Below are 26460 nucleotides of genomic sequence, written 5' to 3'. Positions count from 1 at the left end.
AATCTACTACGGTTGAGGAGCCGGGAAAAACAAGCATCTCACGTTTTTCTGAATATAGTATGTACATTTTAAAAAGCTGTGACAATAAAATTATCTGAATCAGAATACATATATTTTTTTTGTAATTGTGTGCATAAATTACAGCAATTTCCATTCATGCTGGGTTTTAGGAGTAAAGAGTGTTAAAGTGTCGTTTCAAAGTCATCTCTTCAGTTCTTAGGAAGCACCACACATACTCGATTGATTTTCACGTGAAGGAGCGATGTGAACTTTGACATTTAAAGGTCTTGAATGACAAGAGATACCACCCAACTTGAACGCCCCCCCAAAACACATGTAGAATACAAGCATGTACAATTAGATAACGTATCAGAAACCAACCGAGTTTTACCTTTTACAGATATAAAATACAGAACATACCTATGGGAAGCAACAGTTGTGATTGGAGGATCAAGAAAAGAGGGCAGGGTTTGAGATAGGTCAATTGAAAACCGTTTCGTGGTACTCCTAGTATCAAGAGTTGAATCGATCGACTAGACTCGAGAATGAAAACATTTCCCTGTTGCCATTTGGTGCGCATGCTCAGGGACTACGCTATTCTGTCTACTGCTGTACAGCAATAGATCCATAGAGCGTATTGCCTTTTGAAATAAAATCTTGTAATAATTACAATGCCCCTGTTTCTCATGATGGGTGTTTGCAAGCTGTATTCCATGTATCAGACAATGGCAACGTGAGGCTTCCTGGTTGAGAGCACCTTTTTATTGTCTTTTTTTTTTTTATTATACAGGTCGTATCACTGGGATTAAGATCTCTTTTTCAAGAGAGACCTGTTAACAACAGACAAATACAATGGATATTGGACAGACAAGTACAGTTGTAAAACAAAACAAGTAGAACAAAGGAAACAATTACAATCAATCAACAATCTAAAAAGTCAGAGTTAAAAACCTTAAAAACTTCCAACGGAATGAAATGCTCCAATTTCAAGGTTTTCTGTAATTCAAATCGATTTGTACGGAGTATAGTACTAAAACTGCTCAGTCTTTACATGTGGTGTAGTAAGTGAAGTAATCCTGTGACCTAATGCCATATATTTTGCATTTAAAAGCAATTAAGGAGATAATATAGGGACGTTTCATCATAAGCAGAGCCTTATAGATAAATAAAATATGACAAGTCCCTTCTCTTAATTAAAGGCCACCACAGCTCCTAAGGGTAGGAATAGAGTGCGAAGAGTATTGAGAGTAGAATAAATCCAGGTACCCAGGTGGGGTATCTCCAGGGCCTTTCTGTGTAGAGTTTGCATGTTCTCCCCCCTCTGCTCGCAAGGGTTTCCCCTCCAGAAAAAGAGACAAACCCAATTGAAAAACATGCAGAACAGATCACTAACGCTGTCGCGTCCCTGACAGAGACGGACAGGAGCACTTGGATTGGTCCCCGGGCGTGGCTCCATGCAGTCAAGCGCACAGAGGCATTTCATTGGCGACCCAAAATAATCCATGCGTGTGTTCCTATGTGAGTCGCCCATCTCGCATGTGTGCTACAAATAAAGACTTCTTCTTCTTCTTCTTCTTAAATCCATTGTAGGTTTTGGTCTTTTCATAGGCTACGTTGACAATAAGAAAAAATGAAATGACAACTGGCCGTATTCTTTAAAGTGCTCCACACTGCACTAGACACACTAGTCAAACTCCTTTCAACTGACCCACTCAGTTCCTGACGACCACAAATATTATTTGCAAACAACTCTTAGCGTTTGTTCTCCCCTGCTTGGAGTGCCAGATGGGTGGTGCCAGCTATTTTAGACTAAATTTTAAATAAATCTAGTGTACATTTCTGTAACTAACAAACTTACCAGACACTATCTGAATTGTCCTGATGCGCTCGCACCCTCTGTAACTTGATTGATTGATTGAACATTTTATTAACAGATTGCAGAATGGGTACAATACAGTACAGCTCAATACACACAATTGTTAAGGGAGAGAAAGACTTTCGTCTTGTTTACATCAGGGTCCCCCATTTTCAATTCATCATAACTTACTTACTGACGCAGTGAACCCCATATCTGGTACTCCAAACAAGATCAAATGCTAACATTTGCATTGAGCTAAAAGAACCCAGATCCAACTCCAGTAAAACGTAGGGCTATATAAATAATACAGTCTGAAATCTAGTTGCTAGACATTCTCAATAAAGAGGTAAAGGTATCAGGCAAAAACTATGTATTTGCTGCCATCTAGTGGTTCCGTCTTCTCCTGCACCTTCACTACAGACAATGGAACCGCTGTATGAACACTATTACAAGTTGCTCTCATTTAAACATGCAACTCACACTGAGATCTGTCCTGTGGGAGATGTCTACCTCCATGCCCCTTGTGCCCCCTAACCGATGCTGCTTAAGTCCAAGTCTTCCTACTAGATAGACTCAGAAAACAAATGGCCACCAAACCCAGGCTATATTTAGGTTGTTGTTGTTCTTCTTGTTTACCTTCTGATATCACATGCCTCCTGAGATCACAGACCCCAGTTTCTAGCACTAGCCCCCTTCACCGTCTACACCACTCTATTACTGTGTCTCACATTCCAGTTAGGATCACTGATCAAAACATCAGCTCTCATTACAAGTTCTACGACATCTTTCTTCAGTTTAGTAACAGGTGCCTGATTACCTTCCACTCACTCCGATACTTTGTCACCTGAATCGGATTACACCCCAGTCTGCCTTGTTAATCCACACTCTATAGAATGCAAAGGAGCCTGCTAAAACAACAGAATATGGATCATTGGATCACTTGAAGACTCACCCAGACTGATCCTGGTATTTTAGCGTTAACTGAATCGTGGTTGAAGAAGTCCGACAGTGACTCCTCTATAGTGTCGTTTCCATATAATGTGTTTAGGATTAAGATTAATTTAGGGCCAAATAACACTCTTTGATTGTGATTGGAGTGTATAGACCAACTTCTGCTGACATCAGCTCCATTGATGAATTACTCTCTCGTTTCTCAGAGGTTATTGTCCTAGGTGATTTTTATCTAAATTGGTTAAGTAATGCCTCCAAGTATCTTAAAAAGAGGTTGGTATAAATTTAACCCAGCTGGTCACTGAACACACTAGGCCAAACATGAAGAACTACTCTTAATTGATTTGATTTTCTCAAATAGATGTAACACAATTTCTGCTTGCAGATCATTTGAGTTGGGAATCAGTTTCACAGTGACATCCACGACACTTCTGACATCCACTACACTTCTGACATCCACTACACTTCTGACATCCCTGAGGTTGAATTAGCTTTGGATTTCTTCACTCGGTTATTAATAAACATGGTCCTTGCATAGTCGCCTCCGCCGTCGGTGTGTGAATGTGTGAGTGAATGGGTCAAATGTGAGGAACAAATTGTAATGCGCTTTGGATAAAAGCGCTATATAAATGCAGTCCATTTACCATTTACATACTGAAGTATGTGGTGGCCATTTTGGCTCCAGAGCAGCAACTGACTCAACAGTTAATCCATTAGGAAAGGTCATTATTATGATATCTGGCCTCAGGAAACAATTACTTTCGGCAGGTGATACATGGATTTGGATTTAAGTTAAAGATTGTTTGTGGCCAAAGAGTAGATTCGGGGGCGACAGTGGCTCGGGAGGTACAGCAGTCGTCTGGCAATGCGGAGGTTCCCGGTTTGATTCCCGCTCCTCCAGGGCAGCGTGTCGATGTCTTCTTGAGCAAGACACTTAACCCCTAATTGCTCCAGATGAGCAGGTTGGCACCTTGCATGGTTGCCTCCGCCGTCAGTGTGTGAATGTGTGAGTGAATGGGTAAAAAATGTGAGTAACAAATTGTAAAGCGCTTTGGATAAAAGCACTATATAAAAAAGCAGCCATTTACCATTTACCATTCTTCCGCATTTCGACTCTCAAGAGTCACTAACCAGGAGTCACCCTCAACTCTCCACCACTAACGACGACAGCTCCTAAAGTCTCAATAATCATCAGATGGTTCAAACTGACCTGTCAAAGAATTTACAACATGTAAAGGAATTAAAAAAGATATATCTGTTCTACCATCTTAAGAAAATAGAGCTTAATTAAAGGTGCTATAGATAACATTCAGCCACTAGATGTCGCATCAGCATGTCATTTATCCAATCAGGTGCATTCCACGTGGGGAAACGGGAAGTTGGATGGGGATACATGTAAACAACAACATTCATTTTGGACCCGCCAAAATTTTCAATCAATACTTTTTTGGGGGAGGAAAGGAATACATTTATTTAGCATATTATTATATTATATTATATTATTTATTTTCTAAAAGCTCTGTGTGTATTTCTTTTTAATTATTACTCTACATAAAAATTTTTATCTTTAGCACCTTTAAGTACAAAGTATCATGAGTCAACATTTTCAGACAATTAAAGCGATGTATGTAATAATCTATCTACGTATATAAGGACCACAGAGTCATTCTTTGTGCTCCCGCTGGCTCTTGAAGCCCCGGAGGAGGTATAAAAACACAACAACATTCACAAGGAACTGGATGAAGCCGAAGGAGGCCACGCCGTAGTTCTGGTAAAGGAAGCCACCGATAGTCGGCCCGATGGTGCGCAGCAGGGACTGCACGGAGGCACAGAGTCCCAGCATCGTCCCTGTGTGTGGGAGCAGAGACCAGACAAGCCACTTAGCACCAGCGGAACAAGACTTCTGCGAGAGTCTGAGTTTGTTTCTTTCTTTCTTTCTAAGTTTGCAGCAGTGTCACTGTGTGTGGTGAACTTATTATATTTTTTTGCTTTTCTATCCTTTTCTCCCAATTTAGTCGTTATGCCAATTCCCTTCCTGGTTGTTGCGTGCGCTGCCCCACTGTAATAATAATAATAATAATTCATTTTATTTATATAGCGCTTCTCAATGACCCGAAGTCGCTGACAGTAGTTGGGAACAAAGTAAAAACAAAGAAACAAAAACAAAAGGAACATGAGACCATGGGGGAAACAGGGGAAGACAGCATGGGATAGCACAAAAAGACGGAGCGACAGGAGACAGACATCAATCGGGTTGGAGGGGGGGGGGGGGGGGGGGGGGGTTGCGTGTATCCTTTCCCGCGGACTCGCTCGCTTCCTCAATTTATACGCATGGAAGTATTGACTGAATGAATGAATGAATGAATGAATGAATGAATGAATGAATGAATGAATGAAAACTTTATTTAACAGATTGCAGAATGGGTACAATACAGTACGGCTCAATACACACAATTGTTAAGGGGATGCAGACCTGAGAAAGACGTTTGTCTTGTTTACATCAGGGTCCCCCATTTTCAATTCATATAGAACGACTACGCCATAACAAATCATTAAAAAAATATACCGTTAACTGGAATATGTTGTGCCTTTACACATATGTTGGATTATGTAATTGGTTTGTCATGACAAACAAATTAAAAAAATCGCGATTTACCCGCTGGCTACAACAACACTCAGTGACTGCATGTAGTCAGAGCCAGAGCTCAGCGATGCCGCTCACGGCAGCACATTCTCGCCGCGGGCTGAGCTCTGGTGTCCGCTGGAGCAAGCCAGAGACAGCCGGCGATGCGATATTTTATTTGTTTGTCATGACAAACCAATTACATAATCCAACATATGTGTAAAGGCACAACATATTCCAGTTAACGGTATCTTTTTTTAATGATTTGTTACGGCGCAATCAATACTTCCATGCATTTGGGACCTCCATGTTTTGGGGGTATTCATCAGACAAATCGGATCCGGGGATTCGGCTCCCATCAGTCGGGCAAGAACTGCGGGTTTTCAGCCTCTCTCCTCTCTCCTGGAGCTTAAGGGGGAGCTTAGTATTCCTGCCTCTGAGGAGGTGGCTACAACATCAACACACAGTGACTACATGCAGTCACTGTGTGTTGTTGTAGCCAGTGGGTAAATCGCGATTTTTTTATTTGTTTGTCATGACAAACCAATTACATAATCCAACATATGTGTAAAGGCACAACATATTCCAGTTAACGGTATATTTTTTTAATGATTTGTTACGGCGTAGTCGTTCTATATGAATTGAAAATGGGGGACCCTGATGTAAACAAGACAAACGTCTTTCTCAGGTCTGCATCCCCTTAACAATTGTGTGTATTGAGCCGTACTGTATTGTACCCATTCTGCAATCTGTTAAATAAAGTTCTCATTCATTCATTCATTCATTCATTCATTCATTCAGTCAATACTTCCATGCGTATAAATTGAGGAAGCGAGCGAGTCCGCGGCAGCGGCAGAGCGGTGGATAGGGGTGCGGGTCACGTGGGGGTCGCGGCCAATCAGAGGAACCCGGAAACCGAATTCCGTTGCGGAAAGGATACACGCGGGGGGTTGGGGGGGGGTTGAAGGCAAGGGAGAACAGGTGGGTTTTGAGGCGAGCTTTGAAGGTGGAGAGTGTAGGGGAGTCTCTGATGGACTGGGGGAGGGAGTTCCAGAGTCGGGGTGCAGTACGAGAGAAGGCCCGATCTCCAAAATGTTTGAGTTTGGATGTCGGGACAATGAGGGAGGCAGTGGAGGAGGACCGGAGGGAACGGGTGGGGCGGTAGGGAAGAAGGAGATCAGTCAGGTAGGGGGGGCCAGGCTGTGGAGGGCTTTGAAGGTGAGGAGTAGTGTTTTAAAGTTTATGCTGTGTTTGATCGGGAGCCAGTGGAGAGAGTGGAGGACAGGAGTGATGTGTTCACGGGACCGGGTGTTAGTGAGGAGGCGGGCGGCTGAGTTTTGGACCATTTGCAGTTTATGGAGGGAGTGGGAGGTGATGCCAGTGAGGAGGGAGTTACAGTAGTCCAGGCGGGAGGAGATGAAGGCGTGTATGAGGGATTCAGCAGCAGGGGGGGGAGAGGCAGTGACGGATTTTAGCAATGTTGCGGAGGTGAAAGTATGATGTTTTTACAATGGAGCGGACGTGGGGGTCAAATGAGAGGGTGGGGTCGAGGAGGACACCAAGGTTTCGGACTAGGGGGGAGGGGGTGATGGTGGAGTCATTGATGGTGAGTGTGATGGGTCCGGATCTGGTGAGGGTGGTTTTGGTGCCAATGATGAGAAGTTCCGTTTTGTCACTGTTCAATTTGAGAAAGTTTTGAGTCATCCAGGTTAGGAGTTCGGTAATGCAGGATTCGATGTGACTGAGGGGTGGGCTGTGGGGGGATCGTGTACTGATGTAGATTTGGGTGTCATCAGCGTAGCAGTGGAAGTTGAGGTGGTATTTACGGATGATGTGACCAAGGGGGAGAATGTAGCAGATGAAGAGCAGGGGGCCAAGGACTGAGCCTTGGGGGACCCCCTGTGTGATTGGGGAGGGGGGAGGGGGAAGAGGTGTGGCCGGAGAGGGAGATAAATTGGTGTCTGTCTGTGAGGTAGGAGGAGAACCAGTCAAGTGCTGTGCCCTCAACACCCAGTTGGTGCAGCCTTTGGAGGAGGATGGAGTGACACACTGTGTCAAAGGCTGCACTGAGATCAAGTAGGATCAGGATGTTGTGGGCACCGGAATCAGCGGAGATGAGGAGGTTGTTGATGACTTTAACCAGTGCAGTTTCGGTGCTGTGAGCAGGACAGAAGCCAGACTGAAGGGGTTCGTAGAGGGTGTTGGACTGGAGATGGGAGTGGAGTTGGGAGGCAGCAATGCGTTCGAGTGTTTTGGAGAAAAAAGGGAGATTGGATATGGGGCAGTAGTTGGAGAGGTTGGATGGGTCGAGACTCGAGAGTGGGTTTTTTGAGGACAGGGGTGACAGCGGCGAGTTTATAGGGGGAGGGGACGTGGCCTCGGGATAGTGACTGGTTGAAAAAGGCGGTGAGGTGGGGGATAATAATAATAACTTCGTTTTATATAGCGCCTTTCAGAGGACCCAAGGTCGCTTTACATAAGGGGGGGGGGGGGGGGGGGAGATGACAAATTAACAAACATAGTGGACAGACACAACATATACATATATATATACACATGGATGAGAGCAGGGAGGCAGGCTTTGGTGAGAGTAGTGGGGAGGGGGTCAAGGGAGCAGGTAGTGGTCTTGGAGGTGGTCATGAGGTCCATGATGAAGGAGGAGTCGACTGGGGCGAAGGCAGTAAAAGGGGTGGGAGGGATGGAGTCAGGTGGGGGGAAAAGAATAGTGGGGGGGGGGCGATGGTGGGGGAGTTGGCGATGCGGGCGGTCAGTGAGCTGTTGATTTGAGATATTTTGTTATTGAAGGAGAGGAGAAACGAGTTGCAGAGGTCAGGGGAGGAGAGTGAGTTATTGTCCGGGGGTTGTAGGAGTTTCTTGACAGTGGAGAAGAGGGTCCGGGGGTTGCGGTTGCTGCTGTTGATGATGGTGGAGTAGTGGGCAGATTTGGCAGCTTGAAGTGCATCACGGTAGGAGGAGACGTGCTGTTTGTGGAGGTCGGCGTGGATGGTGAGGTGGGTTTTTTTATAGAGGCGTTCAAGTTGACAGCCGGTCTGCTTCATAGAGCGGAATTCTGGAGTGTACCAGGGGGAGGAGGTGGTGAATGAGACAGTGGTGGTTTTCAGGGGTGCCAGTGAGTCGAGGGAGTCAGAGAGAGTGGAGTTGAGGAGGAGGGCATAGTCGTCGGGGTTAGAGGGGGCGGAGTCAGGGGGAAAGGCAGAGCAAACAAGGTCTAGTGTGTGGCCTTTGTTGTGGGTGGGAAAGTTGATGTGCTGGGTGAGGCTAAAACAGTCAAGGAGGGAGAGGAAGTCAGGTGTGAGGTTTGAGTTAGGTTGGTCAACATGAATGTTGAGGTCACCGGTAAGTAGGATGTAGGTCTGGGGAGGGTGTGTAGAACTACCACATGCCTCCTGCAATACACGTGGAGTCGCCAGCCGCTTCTTTTCACCCGACAGCGAGGAGTTTCACTCTATTTCCCCCAGATCCACCTCCCTGCTGAACAGGCACCCCGACCGACCAGTAGGAGTTGCTATTTGCAACAACCAGGACTCATACCCCACCGGCTTCCCACCCGCGAACACTGCCACTGCCGATGGTAGGCGAGTGCTTAGACCTCTACGCTACCCAGCTCGGTGAAAATGCATGAAGGCTGGGAATGAAGATGGAGGCTGTCTAACATGGTCATACCGATGTCCATCAATGTTTGCTCGCTAGGATCTATTAAAACTGCAAATGTAATTATTATTATGAGGATTTTGCAGAGGTGCATACATTTTTTTATACACATTTAAGCTTTGTGATTTAGGATTGTAGATGAAGGAATCTCTACTATAGACCATTTCAAACATAACCATTCTGAATGGGCCCAAGTTTATTTCCCGTCGCAGTGTTTTTCTAATATAATAACGACAGGAAACACCTTGGGGTCCCGGCAGAAGAACGGCTGTCCTCTAAAGGGTCTTACATGGAGCTAAAGACTTGGGTAACGTGTCTTACCCGTTTCAGTAGAAGGTACGCTCTTGGTTAGCATACTGTCCGTGATGACGTTGAACACGCTGAGAGAAAACATCATGGGAATGACTATGAAACAGAACTGGAACACATTCATCATGAAAGCCTGAGGAGAGAAACAAAAACAGTACAGTAAAATAACAGAGGAGGGAAAAAGAGTTGACTATATATCAGTGGAGGCTGCTGACCAAATTTTTAGGTGAAGCACAAATTATTATATTATATTATATATTAAATAATATTTTTAAAACATCCCCCACTGTGTGTCAGTGGTCAGTGGACACAGATGAAAACATATTAACATTAGGTGACAGCGGAGTCGGACCTGACCAGATGAAAACATATTAGGTGACAGCGCACCTGACCAGATGAAATCATATTAGGTGACAGCGCACCTGATCAGATCAAAACATTTTAGGTGACAGCGCACCTGACCAGATCAAAACATATTAGGTGAAGGTGACAAGGAAGCCACAGACTCATACCCCCCCCCGACACTCAACTAACCGCCTCGGACAGTCCTTCATACCAGTGGCCATCAGGCTCCACAACAGTGGGCAGCGACTGCTGCCAGACATCGACCTAGAACTAATAGGAACCCAAGTAGGACAATAACACTACCTTATGCATACTGCACCTTATGTGGATACTGTGATACTGTGAATAATGAATAATGTATATTTCAGTTAGTTAGATAGTAAATTATATTGACCTATTTGTTTACACTGCTTGTGTTGTTTTCACTACCTGTACCCCCCCCCCCTTCCCCCATGCTGCTATGATGCCTGAATTTCCCCAAGGGGATCAATAAAGGAATATCTTATCTTATCTTAAAAGGAAAGATGAAATTACCTACCTGGGTTCCATCCTATAGAGGCAAATCTTTCCTGTGACAAAATGGGATCCAATGTAATAAAACTAAGTCAACCAACGAACTAGATTCCTGTACCGGATCTCCTCTCTGGTAAACAAGAATACCTTGAAGACTCTAACAGGAGCACTCATTCAAGGGTACTACGACTATGCTTGCACCTCATGGTACCAAAGCACCTCAAAGGCACTAAAAACAAGATTACAAACATCACAAAACAAACTGGTCAGACTACTGCTTGACCTTACTCCTAAAACCCACCTCACCCCTGTCCACTTTGACAACCTAGGATGGCTTAGAGTAGACGACAGAGTACAGCAACTTGCAATGGGCCTGGTCTACAAGATACACTACACCACTAAGATACCCATGTGCATGTCGAAATACTTCCCAAAGGTCAGTGAATACCACGACCACAACACCAGAGGGAGTTCCACAAATCATGTTCAACCCAGATAAAATAATAAAAAAAAAAAAAAAAAAAATAGTCATAACTTAGAAATTAGATTGCATAGGTCTATGAATCGATATCGCGATTCTGTTTCGATTAATTGCCCAGCCCTACAGTGTGTACAGTAAGTTAGCTTGGTGATTATCATTGTGATGTAGGCTAAGCTGCCTAGCTACTGTTAGCATACAAGCACTGTAGCCTACTTACTTTTTCATCCACAACGTTTTTTCTGATCCAGATGCATAAATCCACTTCTTCATGTTGCTCAGTTGCTGGTTTATACTTCGGTCCTAATGTTGGCGCAAAGTTTAATTTAGCCTGACTTGTTATATCTGTACAGCTTACTAACTACTAAACAACAACTTTCTCATAGTCTCAACTTTCACATAGTCAAAATGGGTCCAGCTGCATGTGAGGAGGATAGGTTTAGCTCGGGCCAATCTCAAGTTTCTCAAGTTTCTTTATTAGTTGTCATACAGAAGTACAGAATACTTTTATACAAAATGCTTCTTTATGTTACATTTTGTATAAAAGTATTCTGTACTTCTGTATGACAACTAATAAAGAAACTTGAGAAACTTGAGATTGGCCCAAGCTAAACCTATCCTCCTCACATGCAGCTGGACCCATTTTGACTTTGCAATGCAGAAATCTCTGATTGGATTTGCAAGGCTGCCAATCATATTCAACCTCCTTGTATTGGATGTCAAGGGCTGTCAATCAATCAATCCTCCATTCAATGGCAAGAGTTTAACTGCACAGACCGTTCTTAGATGAAGTTAATAGCCTATTTTGATTCGCTGTTATTTATTATTTATTTAACAATGGGTCACACCTGTGAAGTTTTCTTCACGAATAATTACTGCAGGCAATACTGCAGTGCAGGCCTGCTCAGAGCTGTCACTTTTGGCCATTTCTGAAGAAAAAAAATTCACTGAAATTTTTTTTACAGAGGAAAACATTTATAATAAAAAGAAATAATAATAATAATAAAAAAAAATATATATATATATAGTTTTTTTTTTTTTTTATATAGGTATATGTAAATTAATAATAATGATGAATTATGAGTGAATTTGTGTTTCACGTGTTGTCATAGAGAAACCTCCACTGCTATATATAAACTATAACCAAGTAGCTCAGACGAAGAACCATATATCTCTGTTTTACATTTTCAGAGGAATAATGTTTTCAAACTTTATTATCTAAACATGGCAAGTTAGAGTGTTGTGTTCATTCATAGTTAAAGACAGTAGAGGTTGAGTACTTTATTATCTAAAGATGGTAAGTTAGAGTGTTGTGTTCATTCATAGTTAAAGACAGTAGAGGTTGATTACTTTATTATCGAAAGATGGTAGGAGTGATATATCACATTCACACTCAACGTGATTTGGATTGATTATACAACTGCTAATACATGGGCAGTCCAAAGACATTTCTAAATAGACTTACAGTATATAGTTATTCAGTGTAAGGGCTTGCAGTCATATTCCACCATGGTCAATTTGTTTAATCAAATGTGACATGATTATTTGACTTGCATTTTAAAATGATCCCTTTGATATTTCCATACATTAAAGTGGCCTTGTGATAAATGTAGGCTGCTAAACAGAGATTTTGCGTCTGTGTGAGAGAGAGAGAGAGAGAGAGAGAGAGAGAGAGAGAGGAGAGAGAGGAGAGAGAGGAGAGAGAGAGAGAGAGAGAGAGAGAGAGGAGTGTGAGTGAGTGAGTGAGTGAGTGAGTGAGTGAGTGAGTGAGTGAGTGAGTGAGTGAGTGAGTGAGTGAATCTGTCTGTGAGTGAGTGAGTGAGTGAGTGAGTGAGTGAGTGAGTGAGTGAGTGAGTGAGTGAGTGAGTGAGTGAGTGAGTGAGTGAGTGAATCTGTCTGTGAGTGAGTGAGTGAGTGAGTGAGTGAGTGAGTGAGTGAGTGAGTGAGTGAGTGAGTGAGTGAGTGAGTGAGTGAGTGAGTGAATCTGTCTGTGAGTGAGTGAGTGAGTGAGTGAGTGAGTGAGTGAGTGAGTGAGTGAGTGAGTGAGTGAGTGAGTGAGTGAGTGAGTGAGTGAGTGAGTGAGTGAGTGAGTGAGTGAGTGTCTACCTGGGCGAGACCCACAAAGGCAGAGACTGCAATGGAGAGCAGCAGCAGGGAGCTCTCAGAATATCTCGCTGTAAGACGACCGATCACTCCTCCCTGAATGATCTGGAGACATAATCATGACCTCACCATTAATAACACAAAACACCAACATTATAATGCTGTTCTATTATAGTTGATGATAAGCTTTTATTATTCGAATAGGGAACCAAATCCTAAAATACCATTTTGACATTACTTAAAGGGGAACTCCAACATTTTGGGAAATTAGCTTATTTAACATCTTCCCTGGAGTTAGACAAGAAGATACATACATTTTTTGTCTCTGTGCGTGCATTTTAGCTTTGGGAATAGACGCTCCGTTAGCATAGCTTAGCTTCATCACTGGAAGTGAGGCAGGACAGTAGCCTTACAGTGCCTTACAGTGTATTGCAAGGTCTGACATTGACCAAACTTGATGCATGACCTTGGTGGGCTCTAGGTCAACTCCTGAAAAGGGGGTCAATGTCAGACTTTGCAATCAAAAGTTAGGGGGCTAATAACCCTTGCCATAATTTCAGTGCGCCCCTAACTTTTGATTGCAAGGTCTGACATTGACCCCCTTTTCAGGAGTTGACCTAGAGCCCAACAAGGTCATGCATATCAAATTTGGTCAATGTCAGACCTTGCAATACACTGTAAGGCACTGTAAGGCTACTGTCCTGCCTCACTTCCAGTGATGAAGCTAAGCTATGCTAACGGAGCGTCTATTCCCAAAGCTAAAATGCACGCACAGAGACAAAAAATGTATGTATCTTCTTGTCTAACTCCAGGGAAGATGTTAAATAAGCTAATTTCCCAAAATGTTGGAGTTCCCCTTTAAGATAAGCTATTCCTTTATTGATCCCCTTGGGGAAATTCAGGCATCATAGCAGCATGGGGGAGGGGGAGAGGAGGTACAGGTACAGTATGGGCAGGGTAATAGTAGAAGATTTAAATATAGATGATAAAGTATAGAATTATAAACTAAATATAGAATTAGAGTACAGATAAAAAAAAAAATAAGCAGTGTAAACAATATCATATAATATTATAACTTACCATTGAAACTACCCCAAAGTAGGCCATGAGGTATCCGTTCTGTTCAGGTTGTAACTCGAAAAAGTTCATTGCAATAACGGAGAACATCACCTGAAAGACGCCTGACAAGGAGACAAAATGGTTCATCAGGTATTCAAATATGAACCGTTGAATATTTGCATTTCTTTTTTTCATTATTATTTCATTAAATCATATACACAACAGGTAACAACTAGGGCTATCAATCGATTAAACTTGACAGCCCTAGGAAACAACACATAACACACAGGACATATAAAGCAACAAACAACCCCCCTTCCTCCCTCCCCTCCCACAGGACTTCCCTGAAAAGGAACCCCGGGCCCCGCGTTGTAGGCATGCCCACCACAAGCGGCCACGAGCACAAGCCAAATTTGCATATTTGACTTGGTGTTTTGGCAGATTTCATAATATTCAGCTCCCTCTGGTGACCAACCTGAAAGGGTTTCAAGCTTGCTAAAATGGTAAATGGCCTGTTGGATAATGGGTGTATTTCAATATGAATTGAACCCTTGCACCGAAGAACCATATAAGTCCATTTTGAAATGTTTTGGGTTGTGGCGTGGGACCAATCCAAGTGCTCCTGTACGTCTCCATCAGGGACAGCGTTAGCGATCTGTTCTGCATGTTTTTCCATTGGGTTTATCTCTTTTTCTGGATGGGAAACCCTTGTGAGCACGGGGAGAACATGCAAACTCCACACAGAAAGGCCCGGGAGATACCCCACCTGGGTACCTGGCAACCAGGCAACCTGGTCCCCAAGCGGGAATCGAACCCTGGACCTTCTTGCTGCGAGGCCGCCCAAGGAGTGTGAATGTGATATATCACAAGTAACTACTCAATCTCCACTGCCTTTAACTATGAGTGAACACTACACTCTGATTTACCATCTTTAGATAATAATGTTTATCTAAACACTGTTACTCTGAAAATGTAAAACAGTGTTATACTGTAGGTTCTTTGTCTGAGGTACTCAATTCTGGCAGCCCAGATTTTTTTTTATTGTATTTTTGTCAAATGTTCAAGTTAGATACAGATTAGGGCTGTCAGTTTATCGCGTTAATTAGATTAATTAATTACACAGCAAATTATCGCGTTATGAAAATTAACTCAATTTCTTTTTTTTTAAGTATTTTTCTTTATAACTTTTTTTTCTTTTCTTTTTTTTTTATCTCATTCATTCCATAAGAACGTAGAATAATATAAACATTTACAAACTTATTTTTTTTAATTGGCCATTTGCATGTTCTTGGTATCTGATTCTAGGGACATCTATGGATCTCAGGGAATGTATTTCCAGTGTCAGAAATACTGTGTCTGTTACTAGGCTTGAGTAAATTGTAATGAACCAAATGAGAATATCAATTCAATTCAATTATTATTATTATAATTTTTTTTGACTGTGAATAACACCATGCTAAAATTGACCAGACCTGAAAAATCTAAGCAAATGAATAAAGGGAAGATGATTAAACAGAAGGTTTTGTAGATACAGTACTGAATTCTGCCATCCGGACACATGCTATTTGAAATATGATTATAGAATATAGAATATCAGGCCTAAAATAGTTATGCGATTAAAATGCGATTAAGTAATTACAAATCCTGTAATTAATTAGATACAATTTTTTAATCGCCTGACAGCACTAATACAAATGCGTGTTATTATGGTCTGTAATAATAATGGTATTTTTGCCTCTAGTTTCCCAGACATGTTAACTCACCAGACGGTAAGCCAGAGACTATCTTCACAAGGAAGGTTCTAGTAACTCCTGGAAACTTCATGAGCCTCGCTATCTCCCCCAGACTGAAGACGGACTTGGCCTTGTTGTCACCTGCAGGAGGTTCACAAAGGATCAACACAAGTCTGTTCAAGAAACAGATAAACATTGATTATGGAGTCCATAATATTTTGTATGCATGTTTTCTTGGCACAAAAGATGTCCTGTTCCGTTTGCCCAGAACGCGTGGGGCATGCAAACAAAAAGAGGGCTCTTTTAAATACTTAAAAACATTTGTAAACAAATCAATGCTGTTTTGCATTGAAAGAACCACCCCTGAATATAATAGAATATATTAACCCTTTGCTAAATGAATTAGTACCTAGAATGAGACTTACTGTCTGTGTCGGTCCTTGGAGCTTGTACTTTAGTGTGTTTCGGGATGAACTTCACAACCAACAGTAAACTGACGGCGCTCCCTGTGGCAGCAACACATGCAGCAAAGCTCTCCCTGGGAAATGCAAACATCTGTAAAAGCACTGATAAATGGAAAGAAGTGGGCATATTATTATTTTTGTACGACTCTGGATGCTGCTTCCAGCACCAGTGTGAATGTAAGTCTGACTAAACATTTGGAGTAAAGTCTTCGACTATCATGCACTCTTCCACTAATTAGTCTTCCTTGTCTATATTAATAATAATAATAATAAATAATAATAATAATAATAATAATAATAATAATAATAATAATAATAATAATAATAATAATAATAATAATAATAATAATAATAATAATAATAATAATAATAATAATAATACACTTTATTTGTATAGCACCTTTCATACAAGATTTGCAGCTCAAAGTGCTTCACAGTAGACAAAATTGGAAGATCAAGAGCAATGCATAAAGTGCAGATATAAAATAAGTATAGAACGAGCATTAAATCACATAGTTCTTCACATTAGGGTCTAATATACCAATAGGCCTCTTTACGGTTTGATACATTTTTAAATAGACAGTAATAAAAGAGCACAATAGAGTAGACAGAGTAAATTAGTGCAATAAACCGGTTAGTCAAATTGAATAGACAAAATAAAAGATTACTACCTACTATGCTAATTATGTCTCTTCTACTATGCACTCAACACTGCAGCACCAGGGGCGGGGCTAGGGGGTGGCTACTTGGGCTCAAGCCCCGAATGTTTTCTGAAAAGCCCCGAATCTATTTAATTTTTTTTTTTTGACAATTCATCATTGTTACATGAAAATATGTTTGCACCAGATTTAGCAGAAGCTAATTTCCATCTGTAGTCTATCCAGCTGCTAACTATATTTGAGTGAGTTAAGTCTTGGTGTCATGGTAGACTCAGACCTAAGCTTTAAATCACAATCAACAAGTTGACAAAAACTTAATTCTTCCACCTTAGAAACATAGCTAAAGTACGGCCATTTATAAATCAAAAGGACGCTGAAAACCAGATCCATGCCTTTATCTCAAGCCAACTCGACTACTGTAATGCACTCCTTACCGGCCTCCCGAACAAATACGATGATAACTATTTTATTGCAATGCACTATTGCATTATTTTATTCTATTTTACTAACTATTTTATTGCACTGCACTATTTTACTTTGTATCAGTGAATCATAGACGCCTGGCCATAAGAGCATTCGGAGCATCTCTGCTCTCCCACTATTGAACTTGGGGGAGCAAAGGTATGCTCTTGCTCCACCACTTTTTGATCATATGAAAAATATGATATATCCCCCCCCCAATATATAAATCTAACCATAACTACGTTATGGTTAACTGAGTTTTATAGTGAAAAGAGCAGCTTTATTGGTCAAGATTGAAGGCTCTATATTGCAGGAAATTGCACGTACAGGTTAATTAAATTCAAAAAAAATCTGCCGTGGAGGGGGTGGTGACCCCCTCCAAACCACCCCTTGCCTGAAAAAAAAATTGAAAAAAAAGAAATTGGAAAAAAAAAAATTAAAAAAAAAGCGGGCACCTATCTGGGCTAAGCCCCGGATCTCCTATAATCCTAAATCCGCCCCTGTGCAGCACCCAAGTTGAACTGTTTGACGAACATTGTTACTCAACTGAAAGCGTTGTACCATTCCTGCTGACTTACGGTAATAATAATATCTTACATTTATATAGCGCCTTTCAGGAGACCCAAGGCGCTTAACAGGAGAGGGCAGCTAAGGGAGGGGAACAGGGAACAACGTAACAACAAAATAATAATCAAAAGGAAAGAAAGAAAACGAAAAAGAAAAAAAGGGAAATCAGGCAGAGTCATTTACAAATTTGGTGAAGAGGTGGGTTTTGAGTTGGGATTTGAAGGAGTGCAGGGATGTAGCACTACGGATGTCGTACAGAACTTGTAAGTTGCTTTGCATGAAGGCGTCAGCTAAATTACTGAATGTAAACGTAAATGCATTGAGCGTGTCAATCATAATCTTGTGTGTAATCACTTGGTCTAAATAACTGCTGTCAAACTGGACATTCTATCAACAATCAATCAATTACATTTCAAAACTCTGTCACTCATGACATGGAATGACCGTCTCTTTACTCATTAATCTAATGACATAATTCTACATTTGGAATATTCTGTATGTTAAGTTCTTCTCAATTATGTGTTATTTTTCTTTTATGTTATTGCCACAGTTATAAACAACTGAATTTTCCTTTTTAGGAGTCAATCATAACCCAACTATAGGACACCGAAGGGAATTCTATACGGGTAGCCTATAGAAATAAAAAGGATTTACACTGTTTCCAGTTATGATTAATTTGGGATATTTAACACAATCATTCCATCTAGTGAATAAAAAGGATTTACACTGTTTCCAGTTATGATTAATTTGGGATATTTAACACAATCATTCCATCTAGTGTAGAACACAAGATGGCTGCCGTTGCTAAGTTACAAACACATAACCCTCTAAAGCCCACATAGACAGAGGTTTGCCTGGACATAAGTGTTGTACTTTTTTTATAAAGTGTTAAATACCTTTTATGATCCAGGGGAACCCACCCTTTTATTTCTGGTGCAGTGTAAAGTCACCATCATACATTACCTTTGTGTGAGCATACAATATTTGACATTAAAAAAATAAGAAATACCAGTGAAAAAACCTCGTGTTTTGTTGAATAACACCATAGTTTACCAGTTTGACAGAGATTCAGATACAACTTAAAGCGAGTCCTTATCACAAACGGTTCCAAAGATATTTAATGTTTTGCAAAACATGTCTAGTGTCGCGTGGGCGGGGTTAAAGCAACCCCATCACAAGCCTCACTCCTCCACACACTCACTCACCCATAGCGCGTGCTGAGAGCGCCCCCTAGGGTAGAGCCAGCGATCATACCGATGCCGAAACACAGACCCAGCTTGGCCAGGGCGTCTGCCCGCGTGCCCGGCCCAGTAAGGTCCGCCACCACCATCTGAGCCCCTGAGGAACGGAGAGGGATCTTGAGAAGAAATGCATTTAATTTGGTATTAAATTGGTACATTATTAGCAATTGCTCCACCTGCCGGCCAAATCCTCCCCCCTGACCGACCTTTCAATCACAGTCGAAAATGCAGCTGTGACCGCGTCCCCAACCGCCAAGAACCTTGGTGTTGTCCTCGACGACCAGTTGAACTTCTCTGCTCACATCGCAGCGACAACCAGAACCTGCCGATTCCTCCTGAGCAACGTCAGAAGGATCCGCCCCTTCCTGACAAAAGAAGCCACCCAACTCCTCGTCAAATCAACAGTCATCTCCCGCCTCGACTACTGCAACGCACTGCTCGCTGGCCTCCCGGCCACTGCCACTAAGCCTCTTCAACTCATTCAGAACGCAGCGGCCCGCCTGATCTCAAACCTACCGAAGTCGGCCCATGTCACCCCACTTCTTAGGGACCTGCACTGGCTCCCCATTGCTGCACGAATCCGCTTCAAGGCCCTCGACCTAGCATACCGTGCAGCAAAGGGAACTGCTCCCGCCTACCTCCGGTCAATGGTCTCTAACTACACACCCTCGAGACCCCTACGCTCTGCATCTTCTGGCCGCCTCAGACCTACTCCTATCCAAGCTCCGGGAGGGTCATCAAAGAGAAGTCGCCTATTCTCAGTCCTTGCCCCACAATGGTGGAATGAACTACCCACCCCAGTTAGGACAGCCGAAACACGTCCAATCTTTCGCCGTCGACTAAAGACGCACTTCTTCAACCATTATCTGAATTAAAAAAATTAAAATAAAAATCTAACCCTAACTAACCATACTGTCATGCACACCTAATAAACTAACCTACACTGTGGCACTCAACACTTTGATGAACATTGTTACTCAGCTGATAGAGTTGTGCTCTTCCTGATGGCTTGTCGTACAGAACTTGTAAGTCGCTTTGGATAAAAGCGTCAGCTAAATGACTAAATGTAAATGTAAATTATATAAATGTAATATATATATATTAACCCCATTGAATTCCAAAACGTTTCCATAGCTTCATAGCCAATTTCCCATGGCTATATATCTGTGATGTAATGAATGGACAGTCTTTTACTTTACCTAGCTATGACTTGTGAACCCTTTACTGTAGTGGCGCTACTGTACGGCAGCTCATACTACAAGCTACGTACAATCTAATTCTGACACTGTCCATCTTAGTCTTTAGACAAAAGTATAAGTAAGGCGTGCATGAAGACTGAACGAGTTACACTTACCAGGTAAGGCGTGCATGAAGACTGAACGAGTGACACTTACCAGGTAAGGCGTGCGTGAAGACTGAACGAGTTACACTTACCAGGTAAGGCGTGCATGAAGACTGAACGAGTTACACTTACCAGGTAAGGCGTGCATGAAGACTGAACGAGTGACACTTACCAGGTAAGGCGTGCGTGAAGACTGAACGGGTTACACTTACCAGGTAAGGCGTGCGTGAAGACTGAACGAGTTACACTTACCGGGTAAGGCGTGCGTGAAGACTGAACGAGTGACACTTACCAGGTAAGGCGTGCGTGAAGACTGAACGAGTTACACTTACCAGGTAAGGCGTGCGTGAAGACTGAACGAGTTACACTTACCAGGTAAGGCGTGCATGAAGACTGCAGGTAGTTTGTGCATGAACAACATGGCAGGACTGTTTGCTACTGCCAGTAACAGATAGTAGACCATAGATGCGACACAGGATAAAGACAAGGCTGCCCGAGCTCCGAAAAGATCTGCAAACCTGCCAACGACATAAAATAAAACTCAAAGAGAGCACGGTGATATTTTTATGGAATATATAAGTTATGGGGTTGAAGGTCAACACGGAGTAACTACTGTTCTGAGTGTAGGCTAGTCGTATCAGCAAAGTAACACCCTGCAAAGTAACTTTATATATCACATATTTATATTTACTGCATATATATATATATTATATCCATATTTGTCTGAATATACCTGCATATAACCCCTCTATATACTTACTATACACGCATATAACCCATAGCTCTGGAGGATAGCTTGTACAAATGCTGTATACCATTGTATATTGCTTTGCTGTTGCACTTTACTGCTACATTTGCACTCTGGTTGGATGCCAAACTTCTTTTCATTGTACTATACTTGTGCTGTATAATGACAATACATTTTAATCTAATCTATGACAAGCAAATAGCCCCCATGCAAATTGAAGTAGCTCTGGCAACGAGACACTATTGCTTACCTGCCAAATATGGGACCCCCAAGCAGTTGAATGACACCAACCATGGTTTGCAAATAACCAAACCACAAGGTGTCAAAGCCAAGTCGTTTGGCCAAATACTGTTTGAGAGAGAGAGGAGTCAGTTGATGGAATACATCCCTAGGGTTTTCTCTTAAAGCTACCTAGGCATACCTCGAGTCAGACAAAAGTGGACTCAATGTAGCATTAATTCATCCATTCTAACATTCATTGCACACAACATCCACACACTCAGTTTAAACATTCACTTTAAACATTTGAAAAACTATTTTTTTCAAAACACGTATTTTATCTATTTATTCTCACACATTTGCACTCACTTCGACATTACATCTATAGTATTTGAAGTACTTTATTATACAGTACCTCTTCTACCTAATTTTTGCATTTGTATCTTGTATATTTTGTATATTGTTTGGTCGTATGCTGTTTTATTAAGCATAATCATAAAGAACCAAGCATTTCACTATAATGTACATGTACCATATATATCTGACAAATAAAACAAAACTTGAAACTTGTATCTGTGCTAAAGCAAAACTCCACCCTAAAGCAGAATTTCGCCTACCTTGTGCAATTCCAGTGATCTTGGGACAGTTCAGTCAATATCAATTAACAACAATTCTAGACGCTGTCTCTCTACACATCAAGACTTGGCCCATTGACAATGAATTAGTGACAGAATTTAGTTTGAGCCATTACATCCAAATAGGTCTGTGGCAGACAGGTGTGGTTAGGGCGTCAGCTAAAGGTCTGTGGCAGACAGGTGTGGTTAGGGCGTCAGCTATAGGTCTGTGGCAGACAGGTGTGGTTAGGGCGTCAGCTAGAGGTCTGTGGCAGACAGGTGTGGTTAGGGCGTCAGCTAAAGGTCTGTGGCAGACAGGTGTGGTTAGGGCGTCAGCTAGAGGTCTGTGGCAGACAGGTGTGGTTAGGGCGTCAGCTAGAGGTCTGTGGCAGACAGGTGTGGTTAGGGCGTCAGCTATAGGTCTGTGGCAGACAGGTGTGGTTAGGGCATCAGCTATAGGTCTGTGGCAGACAGGTGTGGTTAGGGCGTCAGCTAGAGGTCTGTGGCAGACAGGTGTGGTTAGGGCGTCAGCTATAGGTCTGTGGCAGACAGGTGTGGTTAGGGCGTCAGCTAGAGGTCTGTGGCAGACAGGTGTGGTTAGGGCGTCAGCTATAGGTCTGTGGCAGACAGGTGTGGTTAGGGCGTCAGCTAGAGGTCTGTGGCAGACAGGTGTGGTTAGGGCGTCAGCTAGAGGTCTGTGGCAGACAGGTGTGGTTAGGGCGTCAGCTAGAGGTCTGTGGCAGACAGGTGTGGTTAGGGCGTCAGCTATAGGTCTGTGGCAGACAGGTGTGGTTAGGGCGTCAGCTATAGGTCTGTGGCAGACAGGTGTGGTGGTTAGGGCGTCAGCTAAAGGTCTGTGGCAGACAGGTGTGGTGGTTAGGGCGTCAGTTAGAGGTCTGTGGCAGACAGGTGTGGTTAGGGCGTCAGCTAGAGGTCTGTGGCAGACAGGTGTGGTTAGGGCATCAGCAAGAGGTCTGTGGCAGACAGGTGTGGTTAGGGCGTCAGCTATAGGTCTGTGGCAGACAGGTGTGGTTAGGGCGTCAGCTATAGGTCTGTGGCAGACAGGTGTGGTTAGGGCGTCAGCTATAGGTCTGTGGCAGACAGGTGTGGTTAGGGCGTCAGCTAGAGGTCTGTGGCAGACAGGTGTGGTTAGGGCGTCAGCTAGAGGTCTGTGGCAGACAGGTGTGGTTAGGGCAGGGGTCGGGAACCTATGGCTCGCGAGCCATATATGGCTCTTCTGGTGACGGCATATGGCTCCCAGAATTTTTTGAGTAAAAAAAAGAAAAAAAAAAAAAAAAATTATAAATACTTGTGAGTGACATTTCTTAATAATACTGTCATTTTAAAGTAAACAGAAATTAGTTTTGAAGATACAGCTAATAGTATCTGTAGCTGAAGATATAGCGAGCAGAGCTGGCAAGGGAACACAAGTGGACAGAAATAAAAAATCTTCAACCTGAAGACCAGCTGATTCTTAAAACTTGGAACGAGCTTCCTGTGACATACTGTACCACACAATGCAGCGTGAGTATTGCCGTATTGACCATGTTTGGCTCTACATATGCATGTGGGCAGTCATTCTCGCATATGAGGTACTATTTCTTTCACTATTTGGGCACTTTTACACAATTCCTGTGAGTCTATGGAACACCTCTGTAATATATATATTTTTTTTATTCATTGTTTTGTATTTCTAATCAAGTCCTCAAAAACAGCATTTTTCTACCTCAAGATCTCGAGCTGTTTTGAGCCTGGGCTCCTAAACCACTGCGGGTCGTCGTCTTCCCCTGAACATTAACATGCAGCAGTGACTATATGACATCACATATAGGCACATTTTCAAACGACTCAGTTCAGTGAGGGTGAATATTGTGAGAGGAGAATTGGAAGAATGCGCCAATATGAGAATTTTGAGACATAGATCATATTAATATAAGTTCACATAGCTAGGAAACAATGCTAAACACTCAAAAAGGCCATTTATAAGATAGTTCCCCTTTTAATATTTCATCAAGGCAACTATGGTAATCACTCCCCACAGATCAAATTCCAAAACAAACTCAGAAGTGTCTGTTTTGTTGAAATCTGCACTGCAACGGTTTGTTTATACTTCAGAAGTACAATATTTAGACTAGGTTCCCAAAATGAATGGAAGTGAATGAGGAGCATAACACCTGGGATAAATGGTGGTGTTGAATGAATGAATGAAAACTTTATTAACAGATTGCTGAATGGGTACAATACAGTACAGCTCAATACACACAATTGTCAAGGAGCAGACCAGAGAAGGACCTTCATCTCGTTTACATCAGGGTCCCCCATTTTCAATGCATCATAACATGACATACATATACATGACATACAGATAGACAGTACTGCTACATCTATACATTTGATACCAGATTTACAAATACAGTACTGTTTGTGATACAAAAAGAGTCTAACGGTAGGCTGGCTACCTTATGTCATACGACTTTACGAGGAGCACCATGAAGAACACACGAAATAAATAATCCGAACCAAGACTATAAATAAGTGAGTTACTTACAGGAGTGATAGAAAACTGTAAAAACATCCACGTTATATCCATTGCTGTGATTAAATAAGTGATGTATATGATTCGCTGCCTCCTGGGTCGATCATGGAAGTCATGTTTGTCCCCGGACGGTTCCGGCTTTGCTACAACTATTGGATCCATCTCTCTGGCGTAAACAGCTAGTACAATATACACGTCGTTACCTTATCTAATTAGTGTAACAACGGCCGTCAAATTGATTAAGCATGCAAGGTTGTGCTGCACTAAAACCTATATGACTGAAGCAGGCGGTATCATCGTGATGAACTTTCACATCCTCTCCGCTCATGTACTTTGAAACCACACTCCTACGCAGAGAGTCGGACGACGGAGTCTGTGACGTACAGGCGTCGAGGGGGCGGGGCCGAGGCAATTTCACTACATTGTGCTCTGTTTGATTGATTGATTGAAGATTGTATTAACAGATTGCAGAATGGGTACAATACAGTACAGCTCATAATACACACAATTGTTAAGGGGATGCAGACCAGAGAAAGACTTTCGTCTTGTTTACATCAGGGTCCCCCATTTTCAATTCATCATCAATTCATCATCGATTCAAATGTATTGTCCATTACTAGATTAGATTAGATTCAAGTGTATTGTCAGACCCAGATTCGGCTCAAACAAGGGACTAAACACGTTTCGCAATTATGCCACATCAATGTGGAACGCCCCACCACCCCCACCTACCCAATCCAATGTACAGTTTCTACATCAAATGTATATACTCTTTTTTCTGGACTCTTTTTGTATCACAAACAGTACTGTATTTGCAAATCTGGTATGTCATAAATGTATAGATGTAGCAGTACTGTCTATCTGTATGTCATGTATGTCATATATGTTACGATGAATTGAAAATGGGGGACCCTGATGTAAACAAGACGAAAGTCTTTCTCTGGTCTGCATCCCCTTAACAATTGTATGCAGGGGCGTAGCTGGGGGGGGGGGGGTAGCTTAGGATGATTCCAAGGGCCCAGCACTGGGGGGGGCCCCCCCAAAAAAATTAAAAAAAACATTTTTTTTTTTTTTTTTTTTTACTAGACATCACTCAGGTGTATTATTGATGCTTTCATTGATACTATGTTTGTTTCTGAAGTGTGTGTGTGTGTGTGTGTGTGTGTGTGTGTGTGTGTGTGTGTGTGTGTGTGTGTGTGTGTGTGTGTGTGTGTGTGTGTGTGTGTGTGTGTGTGTGTGTGTGTGTGTGTGTGTGTGTGTGTGTGTGTGTGTGTGTGAGATATATATATGCTGAACTGCTGATCCAAATGTATAGGTAAAAACCATATTATGCGTTTTCATCAATAAAAAAATGGCCAAAAAAAATCCCTGATTGTATGTATTGAGCTGTACTGTACTGTACCCATTCTGCAATCTGTTAATAAAGTTTTCAATCAATCAATTCAATCAAGTCATTGTACAGCACAAGTACAGTACAACGAAAAGAAGTGTGGCATCCAACCAGAGTGCAAATGTAGCAGTAAAGGGCAACAGCAATATACAATGTACAGGTGATTAAACTACAAATTAGTACAACTCAGTGTAGTGCTAATCAGGTGTATGTACAGAATTGTACTATGTACAGTCAGTGATACAGGTCATTATGGTAGTAGTCATACTGGCCAGCAGTGTAACTAAGAGTAGGATATGTATATCTCCCTTACATCCATCTCGAAAGTCATGGAAAAAATAGTATACGAACAGGTCGAAAAGTACCTTGCGGAAAAAAATCTAATCTACGAATTCCAATCTGGCTTCAGAACATCCCACTCCACTGACACATGCCTTCTCTATTTGAACGACCACATCAAACAAGAGGTGGACGCGGGCAAATACTGCGGCATGGTCATGCTGGACCTACAAAAGGCCTTCGACACTGTCAATCACACCATTCTGATTGACAAGCTAAAAGCAATTGGTCTATC

The 26460-nt window shown here is 42.2% G+C and overlaps 1 protein-coding gene across 1 annotated transcript; it reads right to left on the bottom strand.

The window, feature by feature from the left end:
- Nucleotides 1-757: 757 nt before the first annotated feature.
- On the bottom strand, nt 758-24807 carry slc67a1 (solute carrier family 67 member 1). Its single transcript, XM_084337397.1, has 10 exons — nt 24509-24807; nt 21378-21475; nt 20752-20897; nt 19002-19134; nt 16070-16182; nt 15675-15785; nt 13933-14033; nt 12856-12957; nt 9426-9546; nt 758-4657 (listed from the first exon to the last, which is right to left on the bottom strand). Exons 1-10 carry the CDS (start codon nt 24656-24658, stop codon nt 4473-4475), a joined length of 1260 nt encoding a protein of 419 aa, XP_084193523.1. The 5' UTR covers nt 24659-24807; the 3' UTR covers nt 758-4472.
- Nucleotides 24808-26460: the final 1653 nt, after the last annotated feature.

Source organism: Notolepis coatsorum, assembly GCF_963971535.1.
Source record: "Notolepis coatsorum genome assembly, chromosome: 20".
NCBI classification, from domain to species: Eukaryota; Metazoa; Chordata; class Actinopteri; order Aulopiformes; family Paralepididae; genus Notolepis; species Notolepis coatsorum.
This window is presented reverse-complemented; position numbering and strand designations above follow the sequence as displayed.

What these genes read in the sequence shown, in the direction of transcription:
- slc67a1 (XM_084337397.1), bottom strand. Translation starts at nt 24,658, where the DNA reads ATGGATCCAATAGTTGTAGCAAAGCCGGAACCGTCCGGGGACAAACAT. An exon ending in AGTCTCTGGCTTACCGTCTG is followed by an intron (nt 14,034 to 15,674) that starts GTGAGTTAACAT and finishes TCTCCTTGTCAG; the next exon opens with GCGTCTTTCAGGTGATGTTC. An exon ending in CCTTTGTGGGTCTCGCCCAG is followed by an intron (nt 9,547 to 12,855) that starts GTAGACACTCAC and finishes TTCTCTCCTCAG; the next exon opens with GCTTTCATGATGAATGTGTT.